At 38.1% G+C, this 18,084-nt stretch overlaps 1 protein-coding gene across 4 annotated transcripts in view; it reads left to right on the plus strand.

Annotated features, from left to right (window-relative positions):
• gra (granulito) overlaps positions 1-17,426 on the plus strand; it is a 97,735-nt gene extending 80,309 nt beyond the window's left edge. For 2 of the 4 annotated variants that reach the window (XM_072569553.1, XM_072569554.1), the window contains 2 exons: positions 1,419-1,531; positions 15,333-17,426. In XM_072569553.1, coding sequence (XP_072425654.1) covers positions 1,419-1,531; positions 15,333-15,416 — 197 coding nt within the window. In that variant the 3' untranslated portion in view covers positions 15,417-17,426. Of the gene's footprint in view, positions 1-1,418; positions 1,532-9,702; positions 9,885-15,332 lie in introns of those variants that run through there. The other 2 variants (XR_011960586.1, XM_072569555.1) reach the window with 2 other exon arrangements.
• The last annotated feature ends 658 nt before the right edge of the window (positions 17,427-18,084 follow it).

An 18,084-nucleotide genomic window follows, 5' to 3' on the forward strand; every position in this document is an offset into this window, starting at 1 on the left:
ACTGGGTTATAGTTCAACAGAATGGAGGGAAAACAGGGAATGAAAACCATTTACCCTGACATTAGGGAAATGCTGGAATTCAATATTAAGAAATTGCTAATAAACTGAGGAAATCATCATGTGGTCAAAGTCAACATGGTTTTATGAAAGCAAAGTTGTGTTTGACAAATTTAGAGTCTTGAGGAAGTAACAAGTCGAGTAAGATGGAATTTGATAAAGGTGCTGCAAACAAAGTTTATGAAAAGATAATGCTCTTGGAGTTAAGGAATGTACTGACTTATGGTTAACAGACAAGAAACAAAGAGTGGGAAAATAGGACCATTTAAGTTGTCAGGCTAGGTCTAGCGAATCCTGTAAGGATGAGTATAGGGGTTTCAACTATTTACAATCCATATCTATGCATTAAGTGAATATACTAAAAATGATGTATCTGTGGTTGAAGGGGTTCATAAACTTTGAGAAAGATGGAAAGGGGCTGAATAGACAATTATTCTAGTTAGGTGATTGGGTTGCAGTGTCAGTCAAGATTAGCGTGGAGAAGTCTGAAGTTATTTGCGTTTGCTGTAAGAGTAGAAAAGCTGATTTAGTTTTAAGGCATGAATTTAGAAATGTTGCTTTTTCAGGGGGACTTTGGTATTCTTGCACAAGAGACACAGAGCTAGCATTCAAGCATGGTAAACAATTAGAAACTAATATTGCGTTTCCCCTTTATTGTAAAGGAATTGAGGTACAAGAATAAGGAACATGTGCTATGATCATATGGGAGTTTTGAGAGACCACACCTGGAGTACTGTAGATTGTTTTGAATGGTGCTCTTTGGTTTTTTTCCTGCTCCTATACATTGTTATAAGTGAATAAAAAGTGGATTCCAGCTACTGAAGGTGTTAGGAGTCAAAGAGATAGACTTTAAATAGACAATGGGGGGTAAGATTTTCACGAGGCATTAGTAAGCGAATTCCAGAGCACAGGAAATAGGCAACAAAAGACATGGAAATTTCATGAATTAATAAATAATATCAGGCTGAAATTATAAATGAACTTGATTGGTGCATCAAAAAAGTTATGTCTAGGAATGAGATGATTATGTAGCAGCATTCTTTATTTTCAATGCCAAAATATTTCCTGCCACTCATATTTGGTATTCTGCAAGTTCAAATTAAAGTCCAGTCACTAGTAGTAAATGGTCTATGAAGAAGAACCCTCAGTCGATCACTAACTCCCACAGGTGTTCAACCAAAAAAAGTCTTAATTAAGGCAATAACAGTAGAGAAAAAGCAAGATGCAGTGAGGTGTACAGAGTTAACATGATTCTTTGATACTCCCATAATTCTAGAGAGTAGTTGGACTAAACGACAAAAATCTGTTGCTGCATTAATAAAATGTCCAATTTGGTTTACCCATTTTCATTTCCATTCCAGATGCAGAGAGGATTACTTACAGCAGAGAATTCCTGATGAAAATTGCTAGCCTGCCTATTTCAAAAGAGAAACCGGAGTTTTTGCCATCTCTTCCTGTGGTATTAGAGAGGCCAGTAAGTTGTACATTTTAGATTGTGATTATTGTTGGTAAATTGCATCTTTGCAGTTGTGCTGAAATAATAATCACAATTGTTTTTTTTATAAATAAGAGACTAAGAAATGTTAAAAGAATGTCTGTGCTCAGTTACTGTAAACACAAAGTGAACTAATCTAATTTTTGCTCCAGTCTATTCTTGATTGTAAAGAGATGGAAGGTGTTATCAAGTGCTATCAAGCAGCACCAGCTTGGTAATAACCTGCTTACTGACATCTGGGTTCCGCCAGGGCCACTCAGTTCCTGAGGTTATTACGGCCTTGGTTCAAACATGGCCAAAATAGCAAATTTTCAGAGGCAAGATGAGAGTGACTACCCTTGACATCATGACTGCATTTAAGCGAGTGTGGCATCAAGGAAATGTAGCAAAGCTGGAGTAAATGGGAATAGTGAGAAAACTCTCTGCTGGTTGTAGTCATCCTGGCACAAAGGAAGTGCTTGCAGCTGTTCGATGTCAGTCATCTCAATGCCAGAACATCTTTACGTGGGTTTCTCAGTCCGACTATCTTCAACTGCATCAAATCATCCACTATCATAAAGCAGAAGTTCATTGATGTCTGCACAATATTCAGTATTGTTTGTGACTTGTCACATACTGAAGCAGTCCATATCCAAATGCAGCAAGACCTGGACAAAATTTGGGGCTGGAACATAGCAAGTAACATTCATGCCGCACAAATGCTAAGAAATTATTATTTCCAGTAAGAAACAAACAATCTAACCACCTCACCTTGACATTCAGTGGTGTTAGCATTACGGAATCCTCCATTATTAACATCCTGAGGGTTATTTATCATTGACAAGGAACTGAACTGAATTAGCCGTATAAACATAATGGCTACAAGGCAGGTCAGAGGTTGTGAATACGACAGGGAGTAACTCACCAAAGCTTGTCCAGTACCTAAAGGACACAAGTCAGCAATGTGATGGAATATTCCCTGCTTGCCTGGAGGAGCACAGTTCAAACACTCAAGTAGCTTGACACCATAGAGGACAAAGCAACCCACTTGACTGGCACCATATCTACAAACGACCACTCCTTACACCACCAATGTTCAGAAACAGCAGTGTGAATCCCTGCAGTGCAGACAGAGGCCGTTTAGCTCATTCAGGCTACACCAACCCTCTAAAAGGGCATTCCACCCTGCCCCTGTAGCCCTGCATTTACCATGGCTAATCCACCTCACCTACACTTCCCTGGACACTATGGGGCAATTTTTAGCATGGCCGATCCACCTACCTAGATCTCTTTGGACTTGACCATCCACAAGAGGAACTGCAGAAATTCACTGAAGCATCTTAGACAGCACCTCCTAAACCCATAACCACTTCCATTTGGAAGGGCAAGTGCAGCGGTTACATAGGAACACCAGTACTACATTAGTGGTGGAGTTTAATTCTGAATACTTTTTGTAACAATCTAGAAATAACTTAGCAATTAATAATCTATTCAAATTAACAATATTGTAAATGTTTGGATAAAATACTGAAGTACTGAAGATTTACTTATGCTTTTTAATGTAATTATTGCTGGCATGAGTACTGAAGCAGAATTTGAAATTCCGGAGTTGTTTTTCACCCCTCCCCCACCCACCCATCAAGTTTCCCACATCAAATATGTGGAGTTTCTCAAACAAAATATAGAAACAGCAGGTTATTTTCAATAATCTACTATAACTAAGCTTTGAACTACTAGAATTAATCTACAATTTATATTTAATTTAGAGCTTCACCTAATGGTTGAGCAAGAATAATGACAGCAGGAAAAATCTGCCATGGTGTTAGTAATGTTGTACATACCATACAACCATATGAGAATGTGATGCAACTGTGTCATATCCTCAGTAAAGACATTGAGACAAGAACCAATGTGTGTACAACATACTTGACAGATAAAGTTTTCACAGTCCTCAATTGTTTGGTGTAGTGCTTATTTCCAAACTCTGTGAACATATACAATATTTGCCAGTTTCCAACTCAGATTATTCAGTAGTGCCAACAATTTCATTACTTAATCATACCAACAAGATCTAGAAAAATTACTTCAGATGCTTCAATTAATCAATAACTTACTGCTGAACCCTATGTTCTCATAATTAATTATTCTGCATACCCCATTATCTTTATCTCCGTATTAGCCCATTAGGGATAAAGGGAAGGGTGCTGAAGTCATAGAATATCTTACTAATTCTAACTTTAAAGCCTCATTGTCGTACTATTCCATAAGTCTGTCGATGCCATTAATCTAAATTCTTCTTGAGAAAAATTTAATAGCATTGTATTTGTTCTGATGTTGAAGCAATTGACAAAAGCATCTATTGCTTCCTTTTACATGTCAGCAAGCTATAACATCAGGTGCAAATATAAAAAAATGCATTTCCTGATTCATCTTTTGATATTGTATCTTGTTTAGTATCAATTCTGTATTTTAAGAGTTGTTTTCTCCAACGTGAGCTTCAATTAATTCTTTCCAGCTTTACTGGCTACTTCTGGATTTCAACTAGTTTAAAAATGGTTGAGATTAATGTGCAAATTGATGCTCAAGTGAGAATTCTTAGTTGTGAAGTACATACATGTCCCCTCTACTATCTGACACCCTCTGTGTTGAAGAGTATGTTGTAGCATACCTTTTAATCTTCAGTGGTTTATCTCCTGAACCAAGTGGTTTTAATTAATCAATGAATCTTGTGCTTTTCTGTGAATTCAATAGTCTCTTGACATTTTTCTTTCTTTTATTAGATCTTGTCAGCTTATGCCTTATTTCATATTAAGATTGTAATTTTCCTTACACCCCTCCTGCTCAGGTCATTAATTACTTCTAATTTTTTCAGTTGTAACTGAATATGAAAAACAACAATTTGCCCCTTGCCTAGTTCAGCTGAACTCTACCTTGGGACTGCTCACAGACAACCATCTTCCTTCTGCTTTGGAGTAACTAGTACTACTGTTCTAAAACTTCCTAACTCTTCCACTGCAGCATGTCTTTTAACAGGTCTAAACCATTTTTTCATGATTGACTATAGAGATTCTTTTTTGTTACCACAAGTTTCTCTGCTGCAGGGTTCTGAAAAGTTGAGCAGTGTGAAGATTTATCTGAAGATTCTTCAGACCTGCAGTACTTATCATCTCGTTGGTAGATGAATCAATGTCTACTGCTGGCACCATATTGCATAATGGATCCTCACCATAGCTCGTCATGGCGAGAGATTTGCTGACACTAGTTAGCTTAGGAAAGTGCACTAATTTTCAAACCCCACTATTCCCAGAGTCATCACAAAAGTCAAAGAATAAATAAAATTACTCCATGTCCTCAATTTTCTTGTCATTGAACTTAATTTAACAGAAAATATTGAATGGTTTCCTGTACTTAAAAACTATTTATTGTAAATAAATCAGTTCTAGCTACAGGGAAACAAATAGAATTCTAGCTTGATAATTTTTATCTTAAAAAATACGCCTTAAAATCAGCACCAACTTTTCATGGGAAGTTGAGTACTTTTCTGAATTCAGTATCCCTTGCTTCTCTTCAAAAATGCTCCTGATTTACACTGTGACACCTATGCTTCATCCACCATCTTCCAGGATTAATTTAGATGTAATCAATGCTTATCAGATCTGTTGATAATGATACTCTCACTTATCTATGTCTTGATAAAATAGAAGAGAAACAATAGTCAAGATGTTGTCTCAGTAAGTCTATTTGAGAAATATAAAGTGATATTTTCCATGGTATTACTCAAGTTTAATATGCATCTGTCTGACGGTCAAGATAAAGTTTCATGACCTGAATAGTGGTACTATCTTAGATGTGGAAATCGGTTTAAAGAATATATAGATAAGCTTCTGGGGCAAGCGGTGATCTTATTCTGGCTTCAGTGTGCATTATTGTTATATCAAGAAGTTAGAACCTACACAGGTCAAAGCATGCTGCTCCGCAGCCTTAACATGTACTGTACAACAATAAAATTAGTTTAAGAGTTACTGAGAAGTCTTATCTGAGCCTGAATCAAGTCCTTAGGGACCATGCTGGAACACACAGAAACATAGCAGTGTGGAGATATCAAGCTAAGGTAAACAGTACACTTTCTCAAATGAATCTGAATAGTAACAAGGCAAGAATGATCAACAAGATTTCCTGAATATAGCGAATTGCCAGGTTCCTTTAAGTGAGTTGAACCAGTTGAAAACTGATCCAAAGTGAGGTATGTTTCAAAGTGGCAGTATGTTTCTCACACTTACGCAGACTCTAGCTCTTCTGAAGCCCCTTAATGCCATTGAAAGGCCAATGCAGGCACTTAAATGAGAGTTGTGAAAGATACAGTTTCACACGTATACATTCATCCCTGGTTTCGATTCGAAGCACCAACAGCTCCAGGTCAATAGTTGTACACAGTGACTCTCCCATTACTGACGGCATCCTTATCTAATAAGCCGTAGGTGAAATCTTAGCAGACTTTGTCAACCTCAATGTCAAATGTGTCCACTTCAACCAGTTATCTCAACAATCAGGGGATTGGCAGACTCTTATGACTAATTTATGTTGATTGACCAATTCATAAGTTAATGGGATATAGTAGTCATTGGAGTCCTCAACGCTAAGCTTTCTGACTTTTGCAGTCTAAAGACGACTTATCATTATAGCAAGTGGTCCAGCATTCTAGGCAGACCAAGCAAAGAGTGCATAACCAGAATATGTTTCAGTGCAAATCTGAAGTTCAGTCCAATCCTGTAGCTTCACCAGACACAAAAATGTCCAACAAGAATTGCACCACAGTTGAAGAAAAATCTGGAAAGGCCATTTAAATTCCACCATCTACAAACATAAGCTAAGTGTGATGTTTCAATAACTCGAAAAATGGCATCATCCTGGACAAGGCAATGTGCCTGCCCAGCACCCCATCTACCACTTTTAACAAACAGTTCTTTCACTATTGACACAGGTTCAACATTGTACCCTCTATGAGCTGCATCACAATAACTCACCAAGTCTTTTACAATAGCACCTTCCAAACTCAAACTTTCCTACCTAAAAGCACAAGGGCAGCAGATACTTGAGAGAATACCACCACTTGCAAGTCCCCTTCCAAGCCACATACTATCCTGAGCTGGAACTGTATCCAAAACTGTTCCTTCATTGTTGCCAGTCAAAATCATTGGTAAAACATATTGCTTTCAGCTTTAATCTCCTTAATTAAGCTTTCAGCTTTGGCCTTCTTAACTAATCACCATCCTGATTCAGAACTATCACCATTTTTCCGTTGCCAGGCCAAAATCCTGGTGCTCCCTTGTGAATAGTACAATGTAGCAATTCAAGAGGGCAGCTCACCATACTTCCTCAAAGGCAATCAGGGATTAGATTAGATTAGATTTCCTACTGTATGGAAACAGGCTTTTCGAACAACAAGTCCACACGGACCCTCTGAAGAGTAACCCACCCAAACCCATTCAACCTTGACTAACGCACCTAACACTATGGACAATTTAGCATGGCCAAGTCACCTGACCTGTACATTTTTGGATTGTGGGAGAAAGCTGGAGCACACGTAGGAAACCCATGCAGACACTGGGAGAATGTGCAAGCTCCACACAGATGGACGGTCACCCGAGGCGGGAATCGAACCCGGGTTCCTAGTGCCATGAGGTAGCAGTGCTAACTACTGAGCCACTTTGCTGCCTGTAGGGGTCTGGGTGATAAATGCTGGCCTAGCCAGCAGTGTCCACATCTGATGAATGGATGAAAAAGAAATATTGACATGGTGTTCAAAGAGGCAACGTAAACTACAAGAATGCCCAGCATCAGGCGTCCAGTTCTTTCAGCATGGTAGATTTGGCTTCTTTCAGCTGGGTTGCAATGCAAAATCATTTTTCAAAGTAAATTAAATAGATCACCTTGACAACGATGGAGAATCCTGCAAGTAGAAAAATTAGTAGTAATGGAAACTATGCACTTCTACCATCCATTGAGGTCATCCTTGAGGAGTACTTGACAATTGGGATCATGATTATTTTGTCATTAGTTTTAAATTTTAATAATTTTAAGAGACTTTTCCTTGATTGGGGATCATCATTATTGTCCTGCCACCTACAATGAAGAGGCTTTACACACAGCACATTTGATCACCGCATTTCAAGATCCAGACTCCTAGAGTCAATAACCTTCCAGCTCAAGGTTGGTTTGAAGTATCACTTATCTGCATGGATAAAAATTTGAGAGGGCAGCTCACCATACTTCCTCAAAGGCAATCAGGGATTAGATTAGATTAGAAAGCCCTTGTTAAATAAGCAGACTTATGTGCAATTATATCTTCTACAATTGACACAAGGCTTTTCTGTCAGATGATTTCCAAATGGATAATGGCTTTAGCCTATCCAGGAGAACATAAGCATTTGTGTGAAGATTGAATGACATTTTGTGAAATTTTCCAACAGCCTTCTCCATGACTGAAGTGCCATATCAAGAAGATTGGATGATATTTTTTTGAAGAATGTTCTCAGCTTTTCCAAGAGTTTGATCAGCATTATGATCACCCTCCTATTGTATTAGAAAAGGATGAATCTCTTCCTTATTTAGATTACTAATCAGGATACACATCCAGGGAGTGAACCTAAGAGCATGTTTCAATCTGGACTCGTTCCATTTTCAGAAACAGACCCTGTAACACCTGAGTCTTCATTCCTTGACATATGCAGCATATAAAAATTCCTTTCACATTTCAAATCAAATGAAAATTCTTCACCTATCTGGTGGTAAAGTCAAAAATGGCAGGACAATAACATCTCAAATTCTTGTGCCAAATTTTCAATGCTAGGATAAAGAGATGAGTGAATCATCAGGATGATTGCAGAATTTGATGAAATGAATCTAAAGGAATCCCCCATGGCTACAAAGAAATAACAAAGAATTACCCTACGATTGCAGCACAAGAGAAAAGTGATTTCCATGTCCACTCTTTGGAAGGGCAATTCAACTTGCCGCACATGCTCACGTTCCTCATGGCTTATCCAAAACAAAAACCCACAGTTTAAGCAATTGGAAATCAAAGTGGCAGATGGCATACTTGAGAACTTTGAAAATGTGGAAGGTAGTCAGAGTTAAATTTAAAATCAATGGAAAGTTAACCAGTCAATTGGAATTCACATGCAATAAATATCTGGAGCTTTAATAAGAGATTAAGATGTGGGACTCTTATAGTATGGTGATGGTATCCCTTCCTCTAAGCCAAGAGCCTGGGTTCAAGTCCAATCTGTTCTAGAGCTGTATGCTAACATCTCTAAACAAGTGTTTAATAATACTTCTGTTTAAACAAAATTAAGAGTTTAAAGATGAGGGCTTTTGTGGTGCAGTGGTAGTAATTCAGGAAACTTGAATTCAAGTCACACATGTAACATGTGTGTCACAACATGTCTGAATAGATTGATTAAAATAAGCATATTAAATAATTTAGGGGACTCGTGTGGTACATGATTGATTTGTAGTGGTAGTATTCCTACCTTTTGGGTCAGAAGACCCTGGGTTCAAGTCCCACCTGCTCCAGAGATGTGTCATAACATCTCTGAACAGATTTAAGATGGAATATACATTATCGTGCAAATACTTAAAACTGTAATGAGTATAAATAGTAATCCAGATCAGGCAGGATATTGATCAGACCACCCTTTCTCTCTTTGCTTCTTGGTTCTCAAAGCTGCTCAACTTCCTGGAACCCTCAGATGTGTTTGACTACAGTCTTCAGAGTCCTTTTCCATAACCAAATCTAAATGTTGAATCTTCCTACAGTCTCTTACTTTTATTATCTTTATCAAGGAGGACTACCTGGGTGACAAGGTCTTTTGGATCTATGAAGATTTACTTTATTGCAAAATGCTCCATATGATGTTTAATTCTTTGCTAAAATTTTGAGTTAAATATCCTACCTTTTGTTGTCAAGCTGCCATTCTTCTTTTGAACCCTTGTACATATTCTTGCCTCAGTATTTCCTCATCATCACACCAGCTTTTGATCCCAAACTAGACTTATACTTCCATTCATTCCATTTAAGTACTACATTAACTTAATTTGGCCTGTACATGAGGCCTGTTAACGAGCATTCACAATCACCATTCCATTCTGTTATTCTTATCTTTATCTAGCTGGTGAACCAGGCTGTTGTGCACTTCAGTCAACCTCACGTTCTGACATTTTAAAAAATTGTTTCAAAGGATGTAGACGTCGCTGACAAGGACAGCATTTGTTACCCATCAATGGCTTGTTAGGCCATTCAGAAGGCGGTTAAGAGTCAACCACATTACTGTGGATCTGGAGGCCAGAATAGGTAAGTGTGGCAGAATTTTGTTTTCCCTAAAGGACACGAATGACCCAGATGAGTTTCAACAACTATCAATGATAGTATCATGGTAATCATTAGATTAGATTAGATTAGATTACTTTACAGTGTGGAAACAGGCCCTTCGGCCCAACAAGTCCACACCGCCCCGCCGAAGCGCAACCCACCCATACCCCTACATCTACATTTACCCCTTACCTAACACTATGAGCAATTTAGCATGGCCAATTCACCTGGCCTGCACATCTTTGGACTGTGGGAGGAAACCGGAGCACCCGGAGGAAACCCACGCAGACACGGGGAGAACGTGCAAACTCCACACAGTCAGTCACCTGAGGCGGGAGGTTAGATCTCAATTTTAATCTTACTAATTGAATTTAAATTCCACTAGTTATCATAGGCCTCTGGATTACTAGGCCAATGATATACTAACTACGCACAACCTCCTCTATAAATACCTCTGGTAAAAATATTAAGCATGCTTAAATTAAAAACTAACTCTTTCATGGGCTCTTGTGGCACAGTGATAATGATCCTGCCTCTGAACCAGAAGGCCTGGTTTCAAGCTTAGCTGCTTCAGAGGTCTGTCAATAACACATCTGAACAAGTTGATTTAAAAAGTATCAACTGTATCTTCCAGCTATGGCATTTTGATTTATGTTGAAAAATGACATATTTTGTCAAAGCTTTTCATCATGTTCTCATCAGGACAATTCAAAAGAATAACAATTTAAGGGGAAAACAACTTTTAATACTGTATGACAGGAGCATTCTGATTGAACGAGGGGTTGCCGTGGTGAATTCACCTGTTGATGTTGATTGGTGTTATTGGATTGCTATTGACCGAAGATCTAATTGGACAATCCATGTAAATAATGCAGCTGTGACAACAAGTAAAAATCTGGGAGTACTGCAACAATTAACTTCCCAAGATCTGTCCACTATCGTTTGACAAACTTTAGAAGGCTGGGAGGAAAAATAAATAATTGGGGAGGGGTCTTGTGACATACTGATAGTGTCCCTACTTCTGGGCTAGAAGACCTGAGTTCAAGTCTCACTTGTTCCAGAGATATTTCATAACTTGTTTGAACAGGTTTTTTGATCTAAAAATATCTAGGAATGCAATGGAGTCTTCAACAATGTTGAAGAAACTTGGCATTATCCAAAACAAAGTGGTAATAAACTGTTTTAGAATTCTTCTGACAAGACTTCTATTGTTATTCTCTATAAACTTCAACTTAGTTAAAATACTTTTCATGACTTCTTTCTAACATTGAAGATTACATTGGACAAAATCCTGTATGTTTGGAACCCTCCAGAAGTATTCATCTAAATCGAAGAATTTGGAGAATTCTGATGAAATTTAGTAAACAGTTACTCAGAAATAGGTAGACTATTAAATACATAATCTAACTCCTGAGTAGCTATTCAACTGACCCCATACTTAACCCACGCCAACTGCATTAACCCCAGACGCTGATCTGACATCTTCTTCATATCTCCCTCTGGACCCAACTTCCCACTGAGGACCTGATAGCCCCCTTCTCTGTACTGCAGCCCTCTCCTGCTGCTGTGATCTGGCCCTATACCCCCACTACTCTAAGGTCCAGCCATCACTGCCCTTGTTTCAGACCCAGCACCCGCTCCTCCACTCTTGACCACCTTCCCTGCTCAACTGGAATCCTGCCACCTACCTGCTCCAGGCCTGGATCTGCTGCCTTCCTGGGACCTGACACCCACCTGGAACTGAGCACTCCCCTTCCCCTGCCCCATGTATGACCCAATATCACCCATGCACACTGCTTTACCCTAAAGACTGCATCACTTACTAGCCCCTTTTCAACTTTGAGCCCTGTCCACCTGGATTCATTTCCCTGGCACTGTGCCCCCTACCAATGTCATTCTATTCACATCACACCCTATCATCTGGCACACTACCCTCTGCCATAAACCCCTGTACCCATTTGGCATTCTATCCCACATGGTAACCTACTTTACTGGCACCCTCCCCTCCCAGTACCCATAGTTTATGTACTTTGACAGATAATGTCAAATGGTGATGTCTGTGATTCTAAACCTTTAAATTTCAGAATGTGGCACCTGATTGCTGTGAAAAGGGGTTGTGATTTGTCTGTGGACAATTTTGCTGCATTGAAGAACTGAGAACAGAAGTAAGGCCTACATTTCTGAAGGAGCCCTGACAGCAATTCCTGTCAGAAATGCAGAACCCTCTCATTTCATAAAAAGAAATGAGGTGGAGTGACATGCTGCCTGAGATTGCCACTTCTCAGAACATCCAACCCAGTAATATTTAACAATAACCTGTGCACTGATGTTTAGTTTGGGTTTTGCCAGCACCAATCTGCTGCTGACCTTATTAAAGTTTTGGTTAAAATACAGAAAACAAAAAAATGACTGGATGCCAACGGCGAAAGGAGAGTGACTGCCGTTGACATCAAGTTTGTACTTAGTGAGTATGGCACTAATGAGCCCGACCAAAAATAAAGTAAATTGCAAATAGGGGGAAAGCTGTCCACTGATTGTAGAATACCTAGAACAAAGGAAGATAGTTGTAGATGATGGAGGTCAATCACTTCCATCATGGAACAACACTGTGGGAGTTCCTCGGGATAGTGTCCTAGGCCCAAACATCTTCAACTGCTCCATCATAAGGAGAGATACAGGGATGTTTACTAAAAATTGTACAATGCACAGTACCATTTATGATTCCTCAGATAGTAAAGCAGTCTATGTCCATAAATAGCAAGACCTGATCAATATCCAGGTTTGAGCTGACAATTGGCAAGTACCTATTGAACACGTAAGTACCAGGGAATGGCCATCTTCAACAAGAAATAATGCAACCTTCTGCCCTTGACATTCGATGACATTACTGTTGCTGAATCCCACTCTGTCAACATATCGATGTTGTCATCGACCACAATCTGAACTGGACCACGCTATCAATACTGTAGCTACAAGAGCAAGTCAGGGACTAGAAATCCTACAGTAAATAGCTTACCTCCTGACTCCCTAAAGCCTATATGCCATCTGTAATGCAGAAGTCAAGACAATAATAGGAGACTCTACAGTTGCTTGGATGAGTGCAGCTCCAATAACACTGAAGAAGCTTAGCACCAACTAGGACAAAGCAGTCTTTTTAGTTGACATCGTATCCACAAACTCCGTCTACCATGACACTCAAAAGCAGCGCTGTGTGCCATGCATAAAATGAACTTTAGAAATTCTTCAAGACTCCCACAATCCAAAGATGTGCAGATCAGGTGAATTAGCAATGCTAAATTTCCTATAGTGCATTAGTCAGGAGTAAATATAGTGTAGGGGAATGGGTCTGGGTGGGTTGCCACTCAGAGGGTCAGTGTGGACTTGTTGGTCAAATGGCCTGTTTCCATACTGTAGGGAATCTAATCCTTCAACAGCACTGATCAACCCATGACTGCTACCATCTTGAAGGACAAGCACAGTAAATGGAACCACCACCACTTGGAAATATGTTGTTGCTGATCCTTCAGAATCTCTGTCAAAATAGTTACTCCCTAATGGCATTGTAGGCAGTATCTATACCAAATGGGCTAAAGTGATTCAAGAAGGCAGTTCAGCACCACCTTCTCAAGGGCTTCAAGTGATAGCCAATAAATGCTAGTTAAGTCAGTTGCGCCCACATTCCCATGAATGATTAAAAGCAAAGAAATAATATGCAGTTAACTGGATCAAAGAGAGACTTGCACCCCTCAGGGGCAGGATGTCTCACCATGGGTAATTATATTCCCAGCAACACCAGAAGGCAGTAGCCCATATAATGAAACTTGTTGGGGTGTTGATCATGCTCCCTCCTCCTCCTCCTCCAGTACAGGCTGGGATTAGATGGAAATATAGCAGTCTGGCAACCTGCTTTATTTTGCATGCTCTTCTACCTTCCAAAATGCCATAAACTTACACCCTATCATACTTTTACTGATCACCATTGGTTCATTTCTAAACACTTTGGGCTCATGCTTAATTTTTTATCCATTATTTTTCTTGGCTCACTCTTTCCATTCAATCCTTCATCCTTACATTCTTCTCCTCACCCCACTAGTTATTCTTTTGTCTCACACCCCTCCTTCCCACTGACTGTTTTGTATGTACATCTATGTTTGAAGCATTCTTTATGTTAACAATATTTAAATTAGACCCTGTACTCAAAGGAAATGTGCACTCAGTGAAACAGAAATCTTCTAAAATTCAAGAATATATTGAACTCAACTTGGAATCAGGGAAGTAATTTCAGGTACTGAGAAAATGCCAGCTTTTGAATATTTGCACAATTTACAAAGGGTGAGCAAAAATGTTAGTCTATTTAAACATGATTATGGGAAGACAGAATTCAGAACAAAACTAAAATATCTATTGACAGTTCTTTTCTATACTGCTTTGTGAGGTAATATTGTGGAAGGTTTGTTGAGATCGTGAAGTGCATTTTTATAATTAGCGTATAAGTTAGACAAGGTACCTTATTGGATTAGCTCACTTGGCCAGATGGCCAGCAGAATAAGATCAACAGTGTGGAGTTTATCACTATTCCAGTTTCGGTAAACCTTGGACTTAAGGATGCTACAATATAATATAATAACACAGGCAATTTATGAAGCAGCTAGATTAGGGTTCGTAATTTCATTCAAAGTTCTCCCCTTCCAAATGCAAGTAAATATTTTACATACCTGAAATTTACTTAGTATTTTAAATTCTTTGGTTTTATAGCTGGCATGATAACTTTGGTATCCCTTCCTGTTCGGCAATGGTTAACTTAAATAGATTAAAAGCCAAATGTTACAAATAGCAGAAGCTGGTATTTCAGACTTGCCTGAGAGGCATGTCAGAGCTGCAGAAACTCACATGATAGTTTGAAAATTTGCATTCATTTTTGTATGGAAGCTGTAGGAGATTTATTGCTACCATGAAATACAAAATATCTTTTCTACCTTCATGCACTTAAAATATCTACTGTTGGCATTGGCAGCTGAATAGCCATTTATATTGCTTCACGCATGACAGAGGATTCTTTTAATTTAATGCTTGAATAACAAGTTCATTTTGCGGTATTTATAAAATTGGAATAATAAACTGGGCCACTAAATGTTACTTACAATATTTAATGAGACATAAAAGCATGAGATATCTGAATTCCCTTCAGGCCTCTCCTGCTGTGCTGTCATAGCTTTGCTAGGAGAAACTCTGTGAAAATACATTTTCTCATAAATGTGATGAAATATTTAATCCTTTTCAGCTAAATATAACAATGTGTTCATTTAGAATGTTTTGGCTATTAAAAAAAAAAGTCATGACGATGAATTAAAGAGATATTACAGCGTACATAGATTATTTTACTATGTTGTAATCTCGCATATTTGATTAATCCTATGTCTTTCCACCTAGAGAGAGAGGTTGTATGGAAGTGGACGGGGTTTATGTTTTGCTTACCAAAAGATGGCTACCAATCATCATGGAATTGCTGGCTGATAGACAGTTGCAAATCAAGTCCTGAACTCACTTGGAAGGTGCTTATATTCTGTTTAATATTTCTAAACCTATCTACTGGACTTTTGGATCTTTATGGGAAGAACTCATCCAACTTTACTCAACAACTGGAAGATTTTCTTTTTTCAGTGATGAGGTTCATGATTAATTTCTTTTGATTCTAATTAATCAAGATGAAGTACCACATTTGTAAAACAGCACTTTTGGTAGAGTTTGTGCACTTGAAATAAATTGAAAATGGGTTAACAAATTTTTTTTATGTAGCAAATGAAATACATAGAAAGGACAATATTGTAACTCTGGCTCTCTCTTTTGAGGGATAGTTATTGGATCAGTTACCACAGAGACTATTTCACATTCTGGAGGCAACAAGATATCCAGAGGCCAAGCATAAAAAGACAGATATTTTAAAAAATCATTATGTTTAACATTTTAATCTAGACACCTTGTCCGAAACAAAGTCTTCAGTTCTGTGTTTTTCACCTGCAATGTGTATTACCTACAAGTGAAGCGACTAGATTAGGTTACATAGCTCTGATAAAGTCATTTTCCTCTTTGTTCTCTTATATGTACAAGGCAAGGACTATCCCGGTTATCAATGAGTGATATCAAAGATACATTCCTTTTAAGAAAGTAAGGAATCATATTATGTTATCCTTCCTGTGCTATAGAGATCTTGCTTTCTGAGCAGTTCAGCTTTTAGAAAAATCATTTTTGCCCAAACTGTTGTTTCCAGCAACCACTCTTCCGGCATTATTGGGATTAAGAGTAGGTGAGACAGGATGGCTTTTACACTTCCAAGTTGGAAGATCATTCTACATCTTTTATGTGTAAATGAGCATGTAACCAGAAGTTGGACCTGCTTATCTCAACTGTCAACCCATATGTAACATTAGACTAAACAGCAGGTCATAATAGGGTGTAAATATCAATGAGAGCTACTACATGTACATGTTTTACAACGTAGTCTCTTTAGAATTTGCCTTGTGGCCCTGAGCTTAAAAGATTTAAACCACACACTGCCAACTAGCAGAAGTGCATTAAGAACCATGAAAATAATTTACTAAGAAATAGTAAGTTATACTTTAGTACTTAAGTTTATTGTACAAAAATATCCATATAGAAAGTTATGATTTTCTTAATATTCAGTGTTAATTTTGTGCTCTACTTCATGAGCATATGGAGAATGAAAATGTGTTGATAATAGCCAGTGGTAACTCAGACTGCTTACAGCTTTATTATCAAGTCAGATGATATTATTCACAAGCTTTGAATTCTTTAAATCTTCTGGCTGGCAGCAGAGAAGTGGTAATTTTTTGCTTCAAGAAGTTTACATTTTACACTCAGCTTAAAATCCCTCATGTAAGCTAAGATCTTAAGGTATGTGGTATTAAGCATATGTGTAAACAATCTTGATTGAGAATTAAACTGCCTACAAAATTATCATAGCTAGTAGCCCAGCTACCAAAGCAAGTATAGGTTTAAACTTTAAACTTCAGTCTCTGCATAGGACAAAGGACTGAAAAGGGGTTAATGACAAATCTGTGATGCTCTCTGGTGGGACCTTCAGATTTCAATTAATTGAATGGTAAATTAATTGTTTTGTGTGTTCTGTGTTCTCCATAAGTTCTCTGTAGAATCCTATTGTCGAAATTGGCTTAAGATCCATCAGTGTGCCTTTGGAACTGGAGCAAAAACTTTAAAACTTTTGACGAAGGGTTCACTCATTTGGTTATACTTTGGCCTGTTGAATAAATCCTGATATGTACCTTTGATTTTCTTCAGTCTGCTTCCTACACCAGTAATTGATCCTATGTGCATCCACTAACAGTGGATAAAAATTAAATTCATTACACTTCTCTAACCCAGCTCACCCCCAAAATTGTTCGGAACACTAATAATACCTCTGAATTACAGATGTTTACCACATATGTCACAACTGCTTTCCCAGAATAATTATTTCAAACATCCAGGTGGTTTAAGTTTCCTCATTGTGGCATTCTTTAGGTTACTATGAATTTAAGGTCTCACTTTCATTATTCTATCCAATAGTGTAAGTACATGTTTTGACCTTCTGTAATTTTTGTAAAAAATAGTTCTAAATTTATCTTTAACTAGTTTGACCATGTGTTCTTTCTCTTCCTTTCATATTTTACTTTAATTAATTTTCTATATTTACATTTTCATACTATTTGCAGTCTTATTTTCCTTCCGTAAGATCTCATAATACATCTCACCAAGCTTACAATTCAATGTTCTCCATTTATCTCAGATTCTGAGACTAAGAATTAACCTTTTGACTTTACTGCACTGCATCCAGCTCTTTGGAAAACAAAAATGATGAACCTGTATGGACATGTTATGACATATCTCTGTGGCAGTCAGACCACCATGTCCATCTGGCTTACCACTGCGTCACAAAAATTATTCAATCATTTGAATGCCTCCTTCATTTCTCAATGGCCAGAACTGCACAGAATATTCAAGGCATGGTCCACTCAGAGCACAATACTATTTGATTGAATTCCTTTGACATGGATTCTATTGTTTTGGTTACGTAATTAAAGGTTTTTCTTGGCCCTCAGTTATTTACAATTTCTAGTAATTAAATTGGTAGAGACTGAGTGTAATGTGTATTTGTAATGTTTGC

Source organism: Chiloscyllium punctatum, chromosome 5 (assembly GCF_047496795.1).
Source record: "Chiloscyllium punctatum isolate Juve2018m chromosome 5, sChiPun1.3, whole genome shotgun sequence".
Lineage (NCBI taxonomy): Eukaryota > Metazoa > Chordata > Chondrichthyes > Orectolobiformes > Hemiscylliidae > Chiloscyllium > Chiloscyllium punctatum.